The sequence below is a fragment of the Haliaeetus leucocephalus genome, unplaced genomic scaffold (assembly GCF_000737465.1).
Source record: "Haliaeetus leucocephalus isolate CR32 unplaced genomic scaffold, Haliaeetus_leucocephalus-4.0 Scaffold339, whole genome shotgun sequence".
NCBI classification, from domain to species: Eukaryota; Metazoa; Chordata; class Aves; order Accipitriformes; family Accipitridae; genus Haliaeetus; species Haliaeetus leucocephalus.
Genome location: NW_010972775.1, coordinates 7,174,154 through 7,196,523, shown reverse-complemented (window position 1 = coordinate 7,196,523; position 22,370 = coordinate 7,174,154). Strand labels below are relative to the sequence as shown.

The following is a 22,370-nucleotide window of genomic DNA, read 5'->3' as shown; positions in this document are numbered from 1 at the left end:
ACAGACGCTTCACTTCTTTCGCTTCAAAACTTAGTATGAGGCTCTATACTACAGGATAGACATTACCTCAGTTTAACGGCAAAAAATCACTAGCACCTATCACCCTTTTCTCTTTCTAAACCTATCAGGGTGAAGGGAGGAGGAATAAAAACATGAGAACCAGGAGGAATCCCTCCATCATGAAAGAAACTTTCCTTTTCCAAATCTCTTGTTTTGCCTCTGTTTTGGAGCTGGGAAAGCAACTTAGCAAGATGATTTAAAGACTGAAGTAAAACATACACAGAGCACTAATTGCACCAGGGCAGATCGCTGACACTGAAGATGTGCACAATCTTGCCACTACATCAATTTTAGGACATACAGGGGCACGGCATTGCCATAAAGATAAATCACAGTACGCTGAAGCCTTTATTTGTAATGAAGTCTTCTGGCAAAGAGAAACCCCTGCAAACACTGACTGTAAGACATTAAAAGCCATAGCATAATGTATTACTTCTATTTAACTGTGTGGCATTGTATTATATGTAGCTACTTACACAGAAGGCAATAAAAGCCATATTCAAGAGACACTTAAAAAATACAGGTAAATTCTCTTCCTTCTACTTTGTTCTTCTCAAATCTAGAAGGATAAGTAGATAGGCCTATATCCTGTGTTTTAAAATTTTAAGGTGAGACTGTGCCTCCATTTGGAGGTGAGGCATTGCATAGAACAGGTGGTACAGAGCACACAGCCTGTTGGTAAAGCAGTCTGTGGGCAACAAAATCATTGTACTCTCCTACTAGTGATGCACGCCAAGTGACAGAATGGCCTCAGAATAATAAAGATAGCTAGTCCACAGTATGCATACGTATTTCTCTATGCATAAATCCTCTTTGGTCTTTGAAATTTCGTGGAAAACAACTTAAAAAATGTTAATTTGAAAAACACGACGTGAACTAAATTCCTCTGAATCCAGAGACATATTTGAAGCGTATTTGCCTCATAAATAATCACAAATCTCAACTGAGGTGGGCCCAGCTCTTGTTTACAGAAAGACAAACAAAATAAATAACTATTTCACAAAACATGTTTCTGGAGAAAGGTTAAAACCCCCAACTGACTGAGATTTTATCCTCCAAGGGTTAGGACTCTAGAGGGGTGGCAGACCACTACTAGAGCTGCTGCTGCTTTGTGTTCCAGGACAATCAGTTCAACATGCAGCTGGGGAAGTCCATAGCACAGGTATCCCTCCCACAGTCAGCAGCCCAACTGTCAAACATACCATTAGAAAATACATATTAGCCGGCCAGAGAGTCCTGAAATGAATGCATAAGGACCATGAGTCACATGCTAAGCTGGCATAAAAAAACATTAACCCCATTTACTAAAATGGAGCCATACTGAGCCTTTGTCATCAAAAGTAAATACATACAAAAAGAAGACAGTTAACAGTGTAGTAGCTGAAATATTGTTGCAACACTATACAGAGCCAATGGCATACCAGTCAAAGTAGGACTTAAATGCTTTCGTTCTGGTAAAATATAAGAAATATCAATGTGAGATTATCTACTTGTCTGACCATGAATAAATGCAGCAGATAAACAAAGCAAAATGAACAAGACTCAAAACAGTCAAAGCCTCATGGCTTCCACTGGGTAAAAGTCACATTTGCCTTTCCAAAACACAGTCTCTATAATAATGCAAAACCAAGCTGTCTTCCCTTACCTTCTGCAAAAGGTTCCCATTCATAAAATCGACCCATAAATGGCTTGTTATTGTATGATGCACATTGTACCTCTCTAATATTTCTGCTGCTTTCAGGACACATCTGTTTAAATAAAAAAAACAGTCACATTATAATCAACAGCAATGTTGTTATTGCTTTCTTATTAATTCACTTGAGAAGGTTAATGAAGGCATTGCCAAATTCTAATCCAGATGAACGATATTAACATCAGGAGACTCCTTTTCTCAAAAACAGGTAACAAATAGTGTGCTTTTAAGTAACAGTATCAAAAGTGCCTGTAGAAAAAAATAAATTTGTGGAGTTCATTCATGGAGCAACAGTTCTACAAAAAAGGCAAATTTTTTATTGGGCTATCATTTTCCTCAGCAAAAAGATGACACTTCAATATAAATTCAATAAATTAGATCCAAATCATTTCCTTTCCACAATAGCTTCACATTTTTCATTATTAATTTTCTGGGCTCAGATCCAACAGAGTTAAAACCCTTAACATACATGCTTCCATAACTTATTAAAAGCTGGCCACGCCAACTTTTTATTTTCATCCCATGCTTCAATACTTTACTATCACTTTTTCTTTTTTATTTCTACATGCTGCTATTACAGTCATTGCATTACTTTGTATTTTAACTTGTACCTTCAAATGCTAGCTCCAGAGTTCTTGAAGCTAAATAGTGGGAAGAGCTTCTTTTATACAGGTGCATGCATGGACATACACACATACTGAGGCAGGGCTAGTTTTACAGATAAAAGTAACATCTTTTATTAGGTAACCTGCAATGCAAGCCTTTGGCAGACAAGCCTGGTTTAGCTGTGAAGCAGATTCCAAAAGTAAACACAAGTTAAATACTTCATTACTTTCTCTGCCTGTATCCTCACACTACAGCAGTTACAGCAAAAGACTACTCTGTGTGTGGGCACACACAAAGGGGAGAAAGATTTCTAGAAAAGGCAGGGGGGTAATTAAAACAATTTCTATGCTAGTAGAAAATAGACACGCTTTGGTCACAGATGCATTTTTTTCAGGTTCCCTTTAGGCAATCAAAATGGCTATTAAAAACACTAGTCAAGAACAGTAGAAACCACATGAAGAACTGGACTAGAACAGCAGAATATTTTTTGTGTAGGAGACAGATTTCAAGGGAAAACTAGAGACAGTATTATATGAAAGCAGCATGGCTAAATAACTGTGTTTTTGAAGGAACAGCAAGAGATTCAGTAAGAAGAGCTCTTGTTGCAACTGTAAGTCAATTGTCTTATATTTGTATAGGGGGAGAGATAGGTCATCTTTGCAGTGAAAGTCAGCACACCAGAGGTCCCAGAAGAGTTCTTGCTTTGTATCCACCATCTATATATGAAGATGTTTGTTAACTGGATCAGTAAGACGTCAAAGTCAAGACTTTTCAAGTGGGCTATAAACTGTACCAAAGACATGCCTGGGGTAAGGTTCACGGACTACTTTATCTTCCATTAGAATCACAGTAACAAATCTTCTAGAATAAACACTGTTTCTGGCCAAACAGCACTCTGTGCTTTGTTTGCCCACCATTCTGAGATCTCCAAGTACATGCAAATATTGTTTTCCTCAACAAACTGTCTAAAAAACAAAACAAAACAAAACAAAAAAGCTTCCCTGAAAATAGGACCATGAGCCACCAAACTACATTAGAAGGGTGGGACCAAAAGTCTTTTCTAGTGCCAAATGCAGAAAGCAACGCTATATTCCCACAACTGAAGCACGCATCCTTACATCTGTGACACAGCAATGCATCAAGGGTAATTCAGTCACAACAACCAACCAACGCTCGGAAGCTTACATTTTTAATGGAAACCAATTATAGCACATATTCTAAAAGTGAAGGGACAGAACCTGAGCTGGAATAAATTAAGGTCACTACATTAAATTACAGCATAACAACATCGGTTTGCACCAGCAAAGAACCCAGCCTGAAGGGTTTCTTTTTGGAACGGTTTCCCTTTTTTTCTGGCACACATTTTCTGACAGTCTATTGTGAAGTTTTGTTGTTTCTTGTTTTTCCTTTTCTGAGCCTTGAGCTCGTGCTCTTGTGTACCAGTATTTCTGGCTCATAAACCATTTCCTGTACACCCCGGTCATACCAACTACAGACAACGTATGAATAAAAAGATCAAAATACTCATTGCTCTTGCCAAAAAATAGCGACACCCACCCCTTCTAAGATTATTTTCATATAGCTACAATTTCTGGTTTTAAACTTACTGAAAGTTGTCCACAGGACAGAGGCCCCATTGCTTTAAAGCAGAACAAAGGACTGGCAAATACACCAAACGCTGTATGGATCAAGCCGAAATCCAAAGAAAAAGCTAACTCAGTAATGTCCATGCCACTTTATAAGTCCCAACTCAGTTGTCCTTCCTCCATTTCTTTCATCAAAGTTTAATTACAAAATAAAATTTTGAGTAAAAATTTGAGAGTGTGACCTGGTCTGCAAAAACTCTTTGCTTTATTCTTCATACAGATTATACTCATTTTTCTTTTTAAATGTCTTTTAAAAATATTTTATGAAAGAGTTAACTAAAAGGTGCAACTAGTCAAACTTACTATAGATTATGAATCACCAAGGCTTAAAAGAGTTATACTATACGTATATACTAGTTAACATCTCTACAGCATTTGTTAACCCCACCTAAAATTTTAATGCATAGCTGAATGAAATGACAGTTTTACATCACCTAGTGCTCAGCCCCCCTGAAAATGAAATCCTGGAGCCTTTCTCAGAAGAGCTAGGAGCGCCAGGCACTTTCTCTTGGCCTCTCTGGCTTTTTAGCACACCTTTCAGGCAGAAAATACACTGTTATCACTAAAAGGAAAAAGCATGACCCTGTACAATCAAAAGTGACACTTTAGTATAGGGGTTTCTGTAGATCCTCGGTTTTTATTTATTCCCTGAGAGTACAACCTGTTTTTACATTTTAATTACTGTATCTGTCAATGTGGTGACGCATTTCTTTCCCCCTCTCCAGGCTGATTTACGAACGCAGGACAGTCACAAACACATATAGCTTTGACTAGAAAACTCCTGAAAGACAGCAACGGGCGTCTGTGATGAGAAGACAACCACCCCCCCAAAAGCTCGTATTTACAACATCTAACAGTTGTACCTTACAGAGTTCATCATTTGCTTCCCAGCTCACACACAGGGCTGGGAGATCCTGGAAGACAAGTGAGGACAAAGCCAGGCTTTCCCATAGCACCGTCCCCTGCAGCACGTGGTCTGCATCCTGCAGCAGGTCACACCCTGTCCGAGGGTCTGCCCATGACAGAGTCCCTACACCCTTCCTGGCCCTCTGCCAAACAAATAGCAATTTTGCTTTAAAAAGCAGGCAAGTTGGCACGTTTACAGATGAAAAATGTTCCTGTGGCTAAGCCAGAGTACTAGGATTTAAACAGCCTGGATCTCTTTCCAAAATCTTCCAGAGGCTTTCGGAATGAACTTGCTAAAATATTTAACCTTATTGTGTGATTCTCCCTCGGTTCCCCCTCAGTGATATGAGGGCATTAGAATCGCGTTGTCTGCTAGGGACTTGAAAACAATTTTCTGGAAAACAAAATGTTGACTTTGATTCATTGTTTTGTTAACGACAGATCTGGAATTTCATTTTTTCCTCAAAAACTTTATTTTGTTTTGTGATTACTGAGGGAGTTATCTACAGTTTTTCATAGAGGTTTTGATACAAAACCAAGATGACCTCTTTGGACGTTTGTAAAAAAAGAAATAAAATCTCCTTTTTAAACCAGGTCTGTGGAGGCCAGATCAACAAAAAATATACATTGCATATATACCAAGATAAATCTCAGATTCCATTGCGTAGAGGCAGATGTAAATTATCTAGAAAACTATACTCTACGCTGGGAGACTTTTTTTATTATTATTCTTTCAGTTGTGCACTATGAAATTAGAAACAGCCCCTAGAATCCATAATTTTGTATGGTTTTAGATGATGTCTCTCCTACTTAAAATATGCTGCTTGGAAAAACCAATGCTGTAAATTAAGCATGCGGGACTTTATTCAGCTAAGCACCTTCAAAGTGCTGGACATCTTCACACAAGGTAAGACGCTTTCAGAGCTTCCTCTGCTGCATTTTGATGTGGCTGTTTCAATGAGCATGACATCTCATCCAACTTTTCTTCCTGTACTTTCAGAGTGTGAAATTAACAGCAGCAGCACAGCACTGCGTTGATGAGGCAGCCAGTGCTTAAGACAAAACATTTTAGAAGTATCCCTTTGTCTTTTGGGACCTCAGGCCAAACTTCTTGAAATGCACTGTCTGCAGTTGATAGAAACTTTGCACTTCTGAAGCAGTAGATTTATTTATGCCTCAATTCCATCTGAGATATGCAGATATGAAAGTATTCTGAGGGACAGCAACACACAGTACTTCTCTTTGTCATGTACCATTATAGCTTTCTTAAAATGAGCTGCTAGTACAGCTAAGACTGTAAAACAAACCAACCACTCTACTTGCTTTTTAGCTTTTGGGAAACACTCGAAAAGCACAGTTTTTTAACAAATCTTTGACACTTTGGTTAATTAATGAAGTGCTGACTAAACACCAGAAAATTATCAGTCTGCCAGCAGATGTGTGCTCACACTGGATGCCAGCCTGCTATTAGCAAAGCTGTACTGAGATAATGCACTTCTGCAAATGCATAAATGGGCCATTTTGATCCTGAAACCACCTCTAAAGGCAATTAAAACATTGACTAAGATTTTTGGCACTGTTTCATTCTTATGACCTACAGTAACTGGCAAACTCTTTTTCCAAGGCCCCATAGTCCTTCTGGGTTCTCCAGCCTCAGGCATAATTAATATTTTCTATGTGTGCAATACTATATATTAAATTAAGTCCAAGTAATCTAGTTGTACTCTAGTTTTGTTTTCTGCAGTGGTTCTATCTAATCATATCAATCCTTTGACATTCCAAAGGATAAACATATCTCCAAAGAAAAATAATTAAAATACTTTTTTTCTGAAACAGTAATCTGAAGATTCTTCTTTCATGTTCAGAACATACTCTTAAAAGTGGCATGTCCTTACAATATGCATACTATATAAATTCCAATTCTTTACACAACAATCCACCATGTCTACAGTGAACTTGTGCTCTGAAGTGCTGGTGCGTTGTTCCTCCTGAAACCTATGGAAGTTCCATGTCCACATCTGAAAGCAGAATCTGGGGTCCTTCAAATTTTAATTCTTCTGCTAAGTTGTTTCTCTCTGCATTGTCAAGGACCATGCATGTCCCTATCAGTGTTACTTAGAATCAAAGCAACCTACTGTTGTCTAGCTGAATACACACTGAAAGACAGCAACAGATCCATTTAAACTACTGGAAAATCTTTTATTCCCCCAATAGCTCTAATTTTTAAAATAGGTAACAGAACATGAAGATGATTGTCTGCCAACTAAAAAAAGGAATAAGGTATATTAAATGCATCTAGATATCTGTGGCACAAAATATTGGGCAGATTTTTTATTAAAATGGAATTGATGCTTCTGAAAAACAAAACTATGCAAGAAACTTTAAAATGCAATATTTTAGAAATTATGTGAAGAACAGCTCTGCAGTAAAAATAGTGCTAGCCAGCTCTAGTTACAGTCCATGACCACAGACAGTACGTTATAAATGTCTGGCTTGACATGGAATGAAAATTAGCATCTGTGAATGCAGTGGTATCTGGACAAGTTTATGAGGAATGAGCACCTGTATTGTCGAAATCTCGGCACTGCATCAAGCGATGAATTTACACCTACATGTCTGTTGCAGTGGAGATTAAGCTTAGTTATGACCATCATCATAAACTACTAACTTTCTTAACTAACCAGAGAGAGATTCTGAAGCGATGCAGTAATATAAGGTCACAGCCTTTCTCTTTTCCCTCTCTGCTTTCAAGGGGTTGCTTGTCATAGATGGAAAAGACCTTAGACGTGTGCACAGTACAAAATCATTATATTTCTACCCAAATCCCATTCAGCTAGAAAGGAGCTTGTGTTTGGAACAAGGAAGATGGTCCATGGCAGAGTGCCTGCCTTCCCCGAGGCACCTGCTGGCTCCCACTGCCATGGGTAAGGGAACTGTACCATCTCAGTCTGGAACTTAGGAAGCCTTTTCACCATTAATGATTTCAGCTTTGCACCAAGAAAGTCCTCTGAATTTAACTAGAAAAGTCTTTGAAGTGTTACCCAAACCTAATCATTCTTAATTTTGCAATGTATCAGACAAATAAGGCATTAATGTATAATGTGGCAAGTGCATCTGTTACTGCTTTACCTTTTTTCCCCCTTCCATAGCACTTTACAGCTGAATACACAGTATGTCTAATAATGGGGAAGAAAGATCAACCAAACAGATGAAGAAAGAAGTACTTCTGCTTAACTTTACAGGTTTGTGCCTTTTTTTAAATTCATACTGACAGATCCATCTGATTAGATTGAAATAACTTATTTTATTTAAGATTTTCAACAACTTGTAAAAGATTTAAGTCCAGCTTTGGTTTTAAATAAGATGTTAGCCATTCATCCATCCCACACAAAGCATCTACACTGATCTAATGTGCATGACTGGAAACGTTTGGCACTGTAAGCTTAGGAGGGGCTCACTAAAGAGCTACAGTAGGAAAATTAACAGTACAGTTCCTCAGTAGTACCAAAAATGTGTCAAGGAAATAATCCATTTCTGTTTATTGCTAAAATTTTACAAATGTTATTCCAAAAAAACCCAACCAACCAAACAAAAAACAATCTGACAAACAATAATTGGTTTCTACAACATCTCAGTTTATCAATTAGAAAATGGAAGACAAATACTGAAAACAGACGATGCTGGAACAGAGTATCATCTGGTGTAAAGTGATATGCAAGTATGCTATGGAAGTCAGAGCTATGTCAATTCACACCTGCCAATGACCTAGCCAGTTGACTGTTGCTAGTCTTTTTCTGATCCAGCAAAAGACCAGATGACTATCAACTCATTCCAAAGCCATTTTTTCAGAAAGTAGTTACTATTTTACTGTCCCAAATGTCTTTTTAGTGCCCAGTTTCCTGAGCGAAGAAGTACTTCAGTATCAAGACTGGAGTGCACATAGGATATTCTTTACATGATCCCAATCAAGCATCAAAAGCTTGGCATTTGCAACAGAAATCATAACTACTTTGTACAACGGCTGTTCTTAGTCTCGGCAGTGGTATCGTTTTTCTATATAAATATGCTGCATAAAAATTCCACCAAATACAAGAATCCCTCCATTCAAATACCTATTTATAGAAACACTACATAATGCTCAAGGTGCTTAAACTGCACAGTATTGCCTCATTTAATGGGAAATCAATGAGAAGTTATTTCCATTTGACACAACCTGGCTCAAAGTCTGAAGAATGCCTTAACATGGAAGCTTTCAGCCTCGCTGCAGATTCAGTGTCTAATCTGTCTACATTGTTCAAATGCATCTGAAAAATGGAGCATGTTTTAACAGTCCTCCTCAGAAAATGTGAGGTTTATGTACTAAGGATCGTTGCTTTAATATAACAGTAGTAGTATTTTTTATACTAGAAAAATCAGCCACTCCAAAACCCTTTCAAAAAAGGCACCATCAATATCAGCTTTGAAAGACCCTGAGACAAACTCATACTTGATGCAGCTTTAGTGAAATCAACAGACTTAAAGCTAAGATGATATATCTAGTCTTCGTAGTTTGTAGAAAATGATGGCAATGTGATAAAACATCTACTCTAGGGTTTCCAGCAGTACTTTATTTCATTTTTAAAAAACACAGTTCTTGGACCAGCCTATTCTTTCTGGGGTGCAGTCTTTATGTCACGTAGGTTTCACTACTTCATTCTTTTATTCTACCAGCTTCATCAGTATGTGGGAATAATCCTCTTACCAGTTTTCTATATGAAAGCCCAATCAATTTAAATGGAAATTCAATTGCATGCATTCCATTTAAATAAATGGCCTTTGTGTGGGAGGAAGGACTACCTGAATGGTTCCAGCAGGACTGAAAGTTTAGGGAAGTTTCTGATTTGTATTACCATGATATTCCACTTTTTAATTAAAAATTATTACAGCAATAATGACAATATTCTTAGAGAAGGTTCTCTATTCTCAGGCAACAGAAATGTTTATGCAGTATTACATGAGGCAGAAATGTACAGGCACAAATGTACAGATGTTACTACATCTAGGGTGAATTCTGGTAAGTCTGTTGAGAAAATGCATTTTATTCTTTTTTTGTTAAAAAAAAAGACCTACAATGTGGAACAATTTGTTTTCCACAAAAGGTGGACAGTTGTAGAGCACCATAAACATAGTTTTAAAATGACTATGAGTTTGCAGGAGCCACGTGTAACAGAAATTACAGCATTATTCGTATTTTAGAGTTCTTTTGTTTCCATCAAAAATTAGTTTCTGATACAATGCACTCTTACACTGTTTCTGCAATATATTCTTTCTACCTAGGCAATACTACTTAAAATTAAAAAAAAGGACCTTAAACTAACCAGCAGATACATTTACCATATTTTATCATGCTTTGGTATAAGCTACAGCTGGTAGCACTGTCCATTTACTTATGAGTTCGTCCAACTTTAATCGTTCAGACTAAAACTTTCCACTCCTGGTATCTGTCTTAGTCTCATTTTTTTGACTACAGTATTTAATCCAAGAATGAGTCTGAACGAAAACAAGAGGGGAGAAATGTTTCATTTTTTTCCCATGCTTCAAATATTCTGATTTTTTTTTTTTTTCCAAAATATAAGTGCCTATTTTATTTTAATGAGTGAAATGAAGTCAGCCAGGAAGCTGGTTTTTTTTTTTCCAAGAATGCATCCTCTGCCTTTTATATGGAAATCTACCCAAATATAGCCAGGCCACAAGATTTTGAAAAAAATGCTGATAATCATACTTTGTACACACTCAGTCAAAACTTGTTAAAAGTTTTGCTGCTAAACTACTGGAACAATCTGTGTACAAGAAGTATGTTCCACATCTGAGGCTAAAAGAGGCTGAGAGGTTTTCCAGCAATTATTGGTACATGGTCCTGAGGTGGGTATCAAGGGCAGGCACTGGAAATGAAAACAAGACATCTCTCTCTCTTCTGCTCTTAATAACCCCTTGAGCCTGTTGCAGACAGCATGGACAAAGCAAGGAAGCAGCCTAATACAAATGCCTGTACCTAAAAAGCATGGAATACTTTGGAAAAACTTGGATAAATCTTGGGACTGGGATTCAAGAGATTAGACTGGATGAGCAAGTCGGCTGAAGAAGGTAGTGGGAAGAAAGTGAAACTGGATGAAACTGCAGGGAAGCTGGGGAACCTAAGCAGAAGAAGGAGAGATCAGAGGGAGGCAGGAGAGATGGGGGGAAGGGATGGAAAATACTAGACAAGGTACTAAGAAAGTGGGAAGTGTGACTGAGCAAGAAAATACGGTGGGACAGCTTCTGCTAAAGGGAAGGAGCAGAGATAGGCTGTATTTGGAGGAATGGCAGAAAACACCTGTGGTGAGAAAAACCTATGAATACCATGGCAAAGCATTTTCATTGCCCTGTAGTACTAGTAGAGGGTAAATTCCTTCTACCACTGGCTCAACTGCAGTGGTCTGATGAGTCCTGTGAATAGTGATGTACCACATGATGGCATTCTGATTTTGAAGGCTTTTTTGTTTTTGTTTTAAAACTATAAAGTTACATACAGCAAGTCACAGGGCATTAAAAGAATATTTAACTTCAACTTAGAAGAGATTGTCCATGCAATTACTATATAATTTGGCTTGTTTTGCCTGTGAGGTCCATTCTCAACTATATGATTACATACCATTTTTTCCACATGATCTATGACTCATTCAGTGTGCAGAATGGACATACTCTGGGGATGAACTGGGGATGTTTAGTTAGAAGAGTTATTTATATAATCTCTATCTCATTCACTGTAGAAGCTAGTAGGTTTACAATGGAAACACAGAATAAGGAACATGAAAGATGGTCTGCAGTTTCTGGAACTTGCTACTCTACCAGTTTTTTGGGGGGGAAATGTCACCTGTGGTGCAATTAATCCAATCCTTTCTCAGTTTGTGAACTATGTACTTTCCATTTTGGGCGTCTGCCTGAAAACCTCTTGATCTGATTTGCAGATGAGCTGCCAAATCAGAATTACAGTTTTGGCCAATGCAAATTTTGCTTTGACTAGTGTCAAGTAATAAATATGATACTGAACACATACACACACACACACACAAAAAAATCCAATCCCAATTACTCAACATGGGGCATTATTGAACACTTCTTTTAAACCTCATTCTTCCATATCTCAGCTCCCTTTCTTACAATAGAGATTAGATCTTGCTATCACACAGCTGCTTTGTGAATGTTAAATCAAACACTGCAGTAATAGTATCAATGAGTAGTCCTTGGAGAAGCCATCTTTTCTCATCTTCTGCAAGCAGCATTTTTAAGGCAGGAAGCCAAAGGCTGAATAATAAAGAGAATAACACTGAGTAGTGTATCACTAATACCTAAGCTGTTGATCTATGTGGGGACCCTGGGGTAAAATAATACGTTATCAGGTAATTAAATCATTTTCACAACACACAAGAGTTACCATAGGATTGTTGACAAAACTCTAGTTCTGAAAGCTTTAATCCTTCACAGGTTTGACTTTGTCACATTAAGAGAGTCCTTTTAATGGCAGTTAGCTGCTCAAAGTCAAATTACACATCATCACAAAAAACTGTCACCAAAAAGTGGCCCAAACTGAGGTCTTAAAACAGCCATCAAGATAGTGTGCTTGCTATCTTTAACAAATGATAATGCAAACAGAAATACAGAAAAAGAAAACAGTACATTGCTTAGCTAGAAAGTTACTGAATGTTGAAGCCAAAAACCAAAGACCATTTGCAGAAAGAGGCGGGGGATGTTTCCCTGGCTTCTTCCCCCTACAGACAGATCACCCATTGCCTCTCTACCACTGCGGTGACAGATATAAAAAATACAAGATTGGCTTTTCCACAAATATAAGTCAAGAGTTTGAAGATAAACAGCCTTACCAACCTATCACTAGAAAGAAACTCTGTTTTATTAATTACATTTGCATGTCTCTTACGTGTGCAATATGCTGCCTGCAAAGGTGTTACTTCTGGACAAACACACAGCACACTTGATGAAGTACTAGGAAATATGAGACAGAGCACCACAACCTGATTATTTTTATTTTTTTTTAGTATCACGACTGCTTTAATTATTTCTGGGTTTTGCATTGTTCTGTACGCACTTAGCTCTTAACGTATCACATGCAAAACTCTTATTTAACTGTTCTGGGCACCACAGGGCATGTAGTGCTAACTTCCATTTTCACCACTTCTGGGGAAGAGGGTTTGGACTACCGGCATTCAACACAACTACTCTGTACTTAGGCAAAGAAACACATGCTTGCTAGAGGTAATCCTACATTTATGTTTCCTCACCTTCTACATGAGTTTTGGCTATGCACTGTTTTTGAGCCGTGCTTAAAAATCTAAAATTAAAAAAAAACAAACACAAAACTGAAAACTCTATCAAAAGCATTGCTAACAGACCACTTCTCCTTCAGCACCCTTAGCTTAACTTCGGCAGCTTCCTCTGCACTTCCTTCTTCCTCCACTCACCTCAGTCAGTACAAGAGAGGATTGGGATTGTACTGGTGGGTACTTTCACTGCAAGTTCCTGTATTAATGTAATTTATGTTCTTTTCCTGCTATTTGGCTTGAAAATGCCCCTTAAACTTGTTCATTGTTATCAGCAGTACTGAACTAATCTCCTAAAAATACCAGGAAAAAACTACTCCTTTCATGTACCACGGCAGATGCTGACATCTGACAGTAGGTGCTTTCTAGACCTGTAATTAATGGGAATAGTTAACAGATGTTCATAAAAACAACATTAAAAAAAATTATTTGTAAATTAATTCAAGGGATTTCCCCTGATCAAAGTTTCTAGACATCTGCATCTTCCTCTGCTTCAAAAACCTGGATGCAATTAAACTAACATATGAATAAAAAGCAAATTTCTCGTTCAAGTTACAGAGTGTTGAATAATTACGCACCAGAATTTCAGACAAAGACTTGTCAATATGAATTGACAAAAAGAAACAAAGACAAGCTGGAATGCCTTAAAATATCTCCCACAACACTTGTCTATATTCATAAATGATAACCACTCAAATTTACAGTACCTTATTAAACAAATCTACAAATATGTCAGGAATGTAACTGTCTGGTTGCAACTCTGAAGTCACAATTTTCATTGATTAATTTCCTCTTTAAAACTTGGCACAGAGGTTATGTCTGAACAATAACCAGGCAATGCATCTAAATCACCCTGCACTCACATTTTATTGTGGAACAAAAAAATAATCATTTCATTTCAACAAGCATCCAAATGAAGTTCGTGAATCACTCCACAGTATTTTAAGTGGTAATGCTGCTATTCAAAACTGATGAAGTGATCGGATAACTGTGGATCTTTTCCCCCCTTCCTCTCCCCCGTGACACATGCATTCCATTTACTCTAAGAATTAGAAAGGTAACTTCTCAGACAATTCCGACTGCTACATGAAACCTACCATTCATGGTTCACCAGGAAGTTAGAAACAAATGTTTTAGCCAACTGATAGGCATTTTGGTTTTGATTTTGAGGCACTTAAATGAATTATTAACATTGTTATTACTATACATAAATGAGGGTCTGAATCTTCAGCTATTCTTGGACACAAATTCACTCAACTTCAACCAATACGTAGACTTCTTCAGCTTCACCATGCAACCCATTTAACAGGCTCAGAACTTCAATATAATCCTCACAGAAGAAAAATGCAGCTCAATGCTTCCTGCAGTATCCTAAAATACTGAAGTACTACCGTTAACCATACCTTTTGAAGTACTTCCGTACATTAAAAATCAAGAAAATATATATTGGGAAGTTGATAGAGCCTCTGGAAAATTCAGCTCCCAGGATGCTCAAGCTAAACCCCAAACATATTAATGGCACTAAATGTACATGAATTGACTAACTCTTATGCTAAAATATGGAAACTGTTTACCACGTATAAACACCAAGCACAGACAAGAGATTTAGGAGCAATAGCATGAAATATAAGAAAGAAGTTGAAAACTTAGGTTGAACATCACAAGGATTATCTGGACATTTTTACAAGAGGAGGGATTTTTACATGGAGAGAACTGTAACCATGGTACATTGTCCTGAGCTGTATTTATAATGGTTTGAGCTACTTCATATTTAATGTGAAGTTATGTATGGCCACTGCTTCAAAAGCAGTACTATTGTCTATGGAGTAAACATAATTGCAGTCAGCATGGGCACTCACTACAGATTTTCCAAATTTATGGTGTGAAACCCATTTCTTTCATAACATTTGAGTGGAAAACATGGGTGAAAGGGGTTGGTGCCATTCATTAAAGATCAGAACTCAAACTAGAAGCATGACACAAAATGCCTCAATCATAAAAAATCTGTTCTGCACGACACAACATGGAGTTAAGATGGTTTCATTGACTAATTATGGCCAGGTTGGCGTTTCTTGCCTTAAAAAAATATAATTACTCTAGTGTGAACTGAACATCTCAGTTTCTTACTGTGCCTTTCTGATAATTCCCTTGTACGTTTTACAGATTTTTATCACTGATACGTACTCTCAACCTTCATTTTCCAGTGGAGTATTTCTGTTTTATTGCCGGAAGGTGTTTACTCTACCCTAGGTGCAAGAGACTGAAGGAGTTAATGTCTCAAACATTGTGGTGGGGCAAGTTCTGCTTAATGACTAACTCTGCTTAACAAGGAACTCTGACTAGCAAGGAAGCCCAGGTGAAAAGAAGCCCATCAGCAACAGGAGGAGAGGGCATGCTGGAGGGTGCGCAGCTCCCTGTCCTCGTGTCCTGTTCTGGTGTGCCGAGCAGGGCAGCTCACCACGTATGGCGAAAGATCACGTCTGCAGGGAAGGGGAAGCTACTCCCCAAATGACCCCCAAGCCCACGGCCCAAAGGCTACCTAATTAGCCTAATTAGTTTGAGTGCCCACCTGAAGGAGGGGCAAGGATGATAAAAGGACACAAACCGAAACCCCGGGTGCGCAAGCCCACCGGAACTGGACCCCTCGGCTGACTGAACCCAGGACTGGTGAAATATTTCTCTTCTCTCTCTCTCTTTCCCTTTTCCATAATCCCTACACCTCATCCCTTTAGACATAAACCGTTGTTGTTGACCAAGTCTGGGACTAGGAGTGGATCCAGCCACCCCTAGGCTCCTCACTGAGAAGGAGTCTAGAAAGCAAGGGCGTCCACTCTGAACCTCCTGACTCAAAGGGAGGGCTCCCCTTATTGTCTTCCCTGAACTGATTCCCAAATAAGCAAGGCCTGTAGTATATGTTTGGTGATGTATGGTTAGCACATGTTACACAGTTTACTGACACAGTTTCATGCCAACATTTGTTGTGAGCATGCCAATTCTTGTTGTGAGCAAATAAAAATTGAGTTTTGTGAGTTAAAGGATGATGATCTCTGGTGTCATTTCACCTTAATCCTGACCTGGGAATCAGCAAACCTGAGTCATTGTCCTGAGAAACTGGGATGTGACACTGGGCTCTACTGTATTTTATTTGTGTCTTATTAAGTTGTCTTTGGAGAAAGACAAAAATCTCATCATTTCTGTATGATGAAGAGAGCCATCATAAGAACACTACAGATCCCACAGGTCACTTCTCCCTGACCTGGAGAACATAGGCTATGACTGTAGCTGTGTATACATTACCAACTTTTTACCTGAACCTATCTTTTTGGTCTGTGTTTTTACAGTTCTTGGCACAACAGGGCATTAGAACGTGACTCTTGGACTCCTAGATGCTCGATTAGTTTAAAATAACTTAGATTTCTTGATCAAAGTAAGCAATTGAATCTTCAGTTAAAAACCATAAGCCTCTAGACACCAAAATTTTCTGAATTGTGTGATTTTGGCCTTACTATGAACATTTTACTAGATTAGTAAGTAATTAACCTAGTAATAATTAAATTGCTTAAAACAGCTAATTTTGTGTTCTTTTACTGCCAGAAGTACAGAGCACACTTGTGGAATAAAACTATTTGGGAGAGCTTCTAAAGTTACCCCACCATATTTTTCCGAATTATTTAAGCCAGACAGTTTCCCATAACTATTTAAGTTCTAATAAGAACATCATAATGCAAAATATTTTCTAATACAGTGTTCTCGGATGTTGAAGGGGATGTCATAAAGCCACAGTGCAGAGACGCAGAGGAAACAACTCTGGTCCAAGAGCTTTATCGAAGATGTCTCTATGTGATTCTTTCGTATACAAGGGACAATGGATCAAACTACATATGACAGTTTACGAGCAGTATCTCTGTGCCAGTGCCTGGTAAGTTAAGCCTGTATTAGTGACAATGCATTCTGAATTAATATTTATAAAATTCTCCTGAAAATATCAAAACAGTCGAAGAAAGGACAGTACAACCCTAAGTAATGTAAGCTTTTAATAAGCTTCCTGTACACCCACAGAATGTCAGACTACCAAACACACATACAATCCCACAGTGTTTGCAGGGAAAATTCCTCACATAAAGTCAAGGTTAAATTTCCTCAGGAAAAGATATGTCATCATAACCCCACTTTGCCACTTATGTCAAACACCTACTCTATACAAATCTCAAAATGAGAATAAACAAACCACACAGTAGCTCTTTGGGAATAAGAAGGGGCTTTTCAGTTAAAAAAAAAAAAAAAAAAAATTCTCTTAAAAATACATGGTCGTCTTTTGGCTTTACCTCAGTATCTGAGCATCCAAACTACATTAAAGAACACACACATCCTTGCAGCACCCCATATCACTTCTGAAAAGACCTGTCAGGGAATTACATTTTCTGTTCTGTAAAAAATTAAACATTTCCACTTCTACCATTGTTAAAACTTGAAATGTTGGAAATGTTTCATTTTCTATAGAGTGTAAAACTTACAAAAATGCTTGGGCAGCATGCCAGCAAGCTGGTGAAATGGCCCAAGATCCCAGGTGCCAAGGGAGCCTGCCAATGCCTACCTATGTGCTTAGGTGACAGAAAGGCACATAGGTTTTTAATGGACTCAACACATTCCTGAAGAACATTTCAATTCTATTTAATTAGTATTCTGCATCCAAAAAAGCTTTAATCCACACCAGTCAGAATTAGTATCATCATCACTAATATTCTTTAGGAAATTAAATATATTAATTTATCCCATCATGACAGAGCTGGGGATTTACCCTGAGCTTTTTACCTCACCTCATCTCTTCAACTGTAAAACCTCTTCCCATTTCCAAAATTGTGTTTTCAGATACTTTGCATTCCCTGCTAAGGTGCCATTCTCAAGTGCTGTGCACACAGGAGCACAGATCCAAGTAGAGAACTCTATTCAGAGCCAAAAGCTGGATTTTCCATAGCTGTGCTACCAGAATAATAGTACATATAGCTGAAAAGTCAGGCTGAGAAAGTAAAAGTAATCATTGTTTTCTGATCCTATTTAGATACTTCTCCAAAACACAAGTGACTTCTTGCTAAGTAGCAGTCACATAAAATACCGGGAAAGGCAACACAGTCTAACTGGAGACATGACAGTAATCCATATGAACCAGTGGGCAAGCCAGCAACTGTGAATGAAACTGGACAAGCTCAGCAAAACTTCATCCATAAATATCTCACTGAGCTCTCAACAATTAGTCTTTTATACATTATAGCTTGGTTTTTGCAAATTCATATACAAGTAAAGGTATAAACTTGGTCAAAAACATACCTCAATGCATAGCTAAAGACAGTTTAGATTTCACATCCATTTTGCGTTGCTTTTCAAGGGGAAACTCATCCCTGCCTATTTTTTCATACTCCTTGCTGCACTGTAAGTAAATCACTGAAACAGTCACTATTTTATTTTACAGGCTTTCTAACCAGAGCATTTAAGTGGTCATGATTACTGTGTGACTTCAGACTCAACTGTATTGATTCAATTTGGAAAGTGGGAACTGCAGAAGAGGAGAGGTAACAAGCTGTCAGGGTAAGCGGGGCCTTCTGGCCTGAACTCACCACCAAGGACAACATCGAATCATAGAATGGTTTGGGTTAGAAGGGACCTTAAAGATCATTTAGTCTAACCTCCTGCCATGGGCAGGGACACTTTCCACCATACCAGGTTGCTCAAAGCCCCATCCAACCTGGCCTTGAACACTTCCAGGGAGGGGGCATCCACAACTTCTCTGGGCAACCTGTTCCAGTGCCTCACCATCCGCATCATGAATTTCTTCTTTATATGCAATCTAAACCTACCCTCTTCTAGTTTAAAATGGTTGCCCCTTGTCCTGACACTACAGGCCTTGGTAAAAACCCTCTCTCTCCATCTTTCTTATAAGCTCCCTTTAAGTACTGAAAGGCTGCAATAAGTTCTCCACATATTAAGGACAGAGACATACTTAGAATTAATATCTTTACCAATAAGTCATAATTTTTACAAACAATAAAATAAATCAGATGAAACTGACTTTAAAAAGGGGCACTCTGTATCACCAAATTTATGCTGCAAAACAAGTAGGCTTGAATGTCCAGATCCCTGAAAGCTTCCTTGTGTACACTGCCCAAGCAACCCTCAGCCTGAAGTTAATTTACAAATATATTCTCACACATGCAGACACTGACAAAGAGCTAGTGACTTGGCAATGCTTCAGACAATCAGTAACAAAAAGTGGTCAGTAAACAAATGTTCCATTTGAGTTGCTTCCTTTGTTCTGGTGACAAACAACACAAACAAGTTTGCATTCAAATTCTACTTCACCCACATGACCATATAATTCTCTTTAATGCAGGGGGAAGTAAGGAAGATTTACTCATCACTCCTCCATTTTGGAGGAATACAGCCTACGTTTGAAGAATCTTACTGTACTGCAAAGAGCTTATGGTTTCAGTAAGATCTCTCAGTACTCTTTGTGTGTAAAGGACAGATGTTTACTGCCTGTTTCCTGCTGAAGGAGGTGACAAGCAGCTGTATATTCTGAGGTGAGCATGTACAAAGCCTACATGCAAGGTGCTGAAGAGGGGAAGCCACTTGTACAATAAGAAAATAGATTTAACGACCTGCAGGAACACTTGAACAAATACAAGCATTTCTGCGGTTCTCCCTAACCAAAACCCTCAAGTTTAACTTTTATGAATCAAACTGTCAGTCATGTAAAATGAGTTCAGCTATTAATGAAAAAACAATAAATGAACAATAATGAGGAAATGACCTAATGGACCAAGGCAGATTGATTTAATTTGTTATTAATTAACTGCCCTTGGGAAAAACTGTAGAGGGAGTGACCAAACACCAGGATAACCGTTAACAGAATACTTTCCTCTCATAAATGAGATTTTCATTTTTTGTATGCTCCAGGAAGGATTAAAAAATAAAAAGAAAGAAAAAGATACTGTTCTCTGCATGCTGGCAAGACTACTGGTACATGTCACTGCCGATAAATTAAATTAAAGCCCACGTGCAGAAGCATTTAATCAGGAAGAACAAGCAAACAACGTGAAACACTATCGGCCTTGTTTTGCTCTCGTCCTGGCCTTTACACTAAAACTGTTCTTAGCAACTTCTTTTTTTATAATTATATTAATTACCACATTCTAGGGAGAAAAATAACCCTGAATGGCAATTACAGCTTCTCCAAGGGTAACAGAAATGTTACTAAATAAAGAATATGACCATGTAGAGTTCCATGCCTAGGAGGAGCTGCATCATCTACTATTTCTCTTTGTTATTAAAAGTCTCCGGTAATCTAAATATTGAGTTCTTTATAACTGCACTTATACATGCAACAATGGCAAAGATGCAGCAACAGTACACTCACCTATTTTTTCCTCTTCATCTACTGAAGTCTTCTGTTTAAGCAACAGTTTCTAAAATTGACATGAAAATATTTTCACTCCTGTTCCCCTACTACCAAAAGAAATTTGCCAATGGCCAGACCACTCATCATACTGACCTGCATGTCTTGCCACTGTCTAATTCACAAGCTCACAGCTGCCTTCTCTCCAGCCCACTTGTCATTCTCAACAAATTTCCCCTACAAACCTTCCTTGTCCATACCTCAGCCACCTGGGATTGCTTCTTTCTTCCACCTCATTCCTAACTTCCTCACCTCTCACCCCTTGCTCTCTGAAAAGAGATCCTTCTTGGAAACTATTCTGTTACATTTCTTAAGTTAGGCAGAATACTGTCCAACTTTTTGCCTTGATGCAGTAAGGGATGAAATAAAGACTGGGACATTTGTGTATCGCTTGGACACCAGTGAGCAAATTCAGCACAGAAAACTTTCCAAATTAATGCCCATGCACTAAGTTCATTTCTCATTTCCTTCAAAAAACAGAAAGTGTTTTTCAAAATAGCAATTTGTACCAGAGACTATTCTCAAGAGGCTCAAACTAGCCCTTTCATGTTTTCCATTTCAGACAAATACACTAGAACTTTCTTGACATTCGGTCTCTTCAGTCAACCGCTCCAGTCTCAATCAATGAACTTTATTCATAAATAAAGCAAATGTAATAACTGCTACAGTAAGAGGCAAAAAGGCACTCATCTGGTTTGCTTAGGTCATGTTTTTGTTATCCTGATCATATGATCTGTTGCTACATCTCCACTATGCAGGCTTCCACTGAACAGAACAGGATTTCTAAGAAGGAAGAAGAATCAGATGTGCACCCAACCCAGAAAAATATGGCCTCTTTTGTCAACATATTGAGACCACTCTTGAACATCCTGCTTCTAATATCCAAATATGGACTTCTTCAAGTTTGCAGCATTAAGTTGGGTTAGTAGCCCAAAGTAGACGCAAATATTAGGAAGAGGTACTTTAGGAAATACTAAAATGACATAGCCAGAAACTGAAAATTTTAGCAGGATGAAAATTGCTTGTGGGGAGAAACAGCAAAACCTCACCAGCCTCCCAGATACAATGGGAGACTGCCCCAGAGCACAGAGCTACATGCAGCGAAACATTTTTGAATGAAGTAATAGCAGAGTAAGTTTTACTTAAAAATTAACACAGAACAGATTTTTCTCTCCAATAAACTAGGAAGTCAAAAATCAAAGCATGTAGAGCTTGAATGCTGGTAAAAGTAGCATCTGTCACAGAACACACACAGCACCATGGAAAGATAATGGAGTGATCTAGGCTACTAGGTGCTGGCTCTAAATGCTATTTAGAGCATGACTAGCACTCCCAAAAGGATAGCCTTATCTTATGGGATTGAGAAGCAGGAAACCTTCATAATGTGGTCTACCCCAACTCCATTTTTCAATTTCTTACATGGAAAAATATTAAACTTGTCTGTGACTCAGCTTCTCCCTTTATCAAATTAGAATTGTACGTATTGGTAGGTTTAATGACTGCTTAAAATCCTTGAAGGTATGGTATTAGTAACTATAATATTATGCATCTATTTTCAGTATTCCCCAAGACACTTTAAAGTAAGTTCACAAAAAATTTCATTAAATTAATAAAAAACAACGTTCAACTTAACTTCTTGACTATGTGAACATTTA

At 38.1% G+C, this 22,370-nt stretch overlaps 1 protein-coding gene across 1 annotated transcript in view; it reads right to left on the bottom strand.

The window, feature by feature from the left end:
• Nucleotides 1–22,370, bottom strand: part of THSD4 (thrombospondin, type I, domain containing 4) — a 305,910-nt gene that overhangs the window by 245,514 nt on the left and 38,026 nt on the right. The window contains exon 5 of the mRNA XM_010571751.1: nucleotides 1,706–1,808. Coding sequence (XP_010570053.1) covers nucleotides 1,706–1,808 — 103 coding nt within the window. The remainder of the gene's footprint in view (nucleotides 1–1,705; nucleotides 1,809–22,370) is intronic.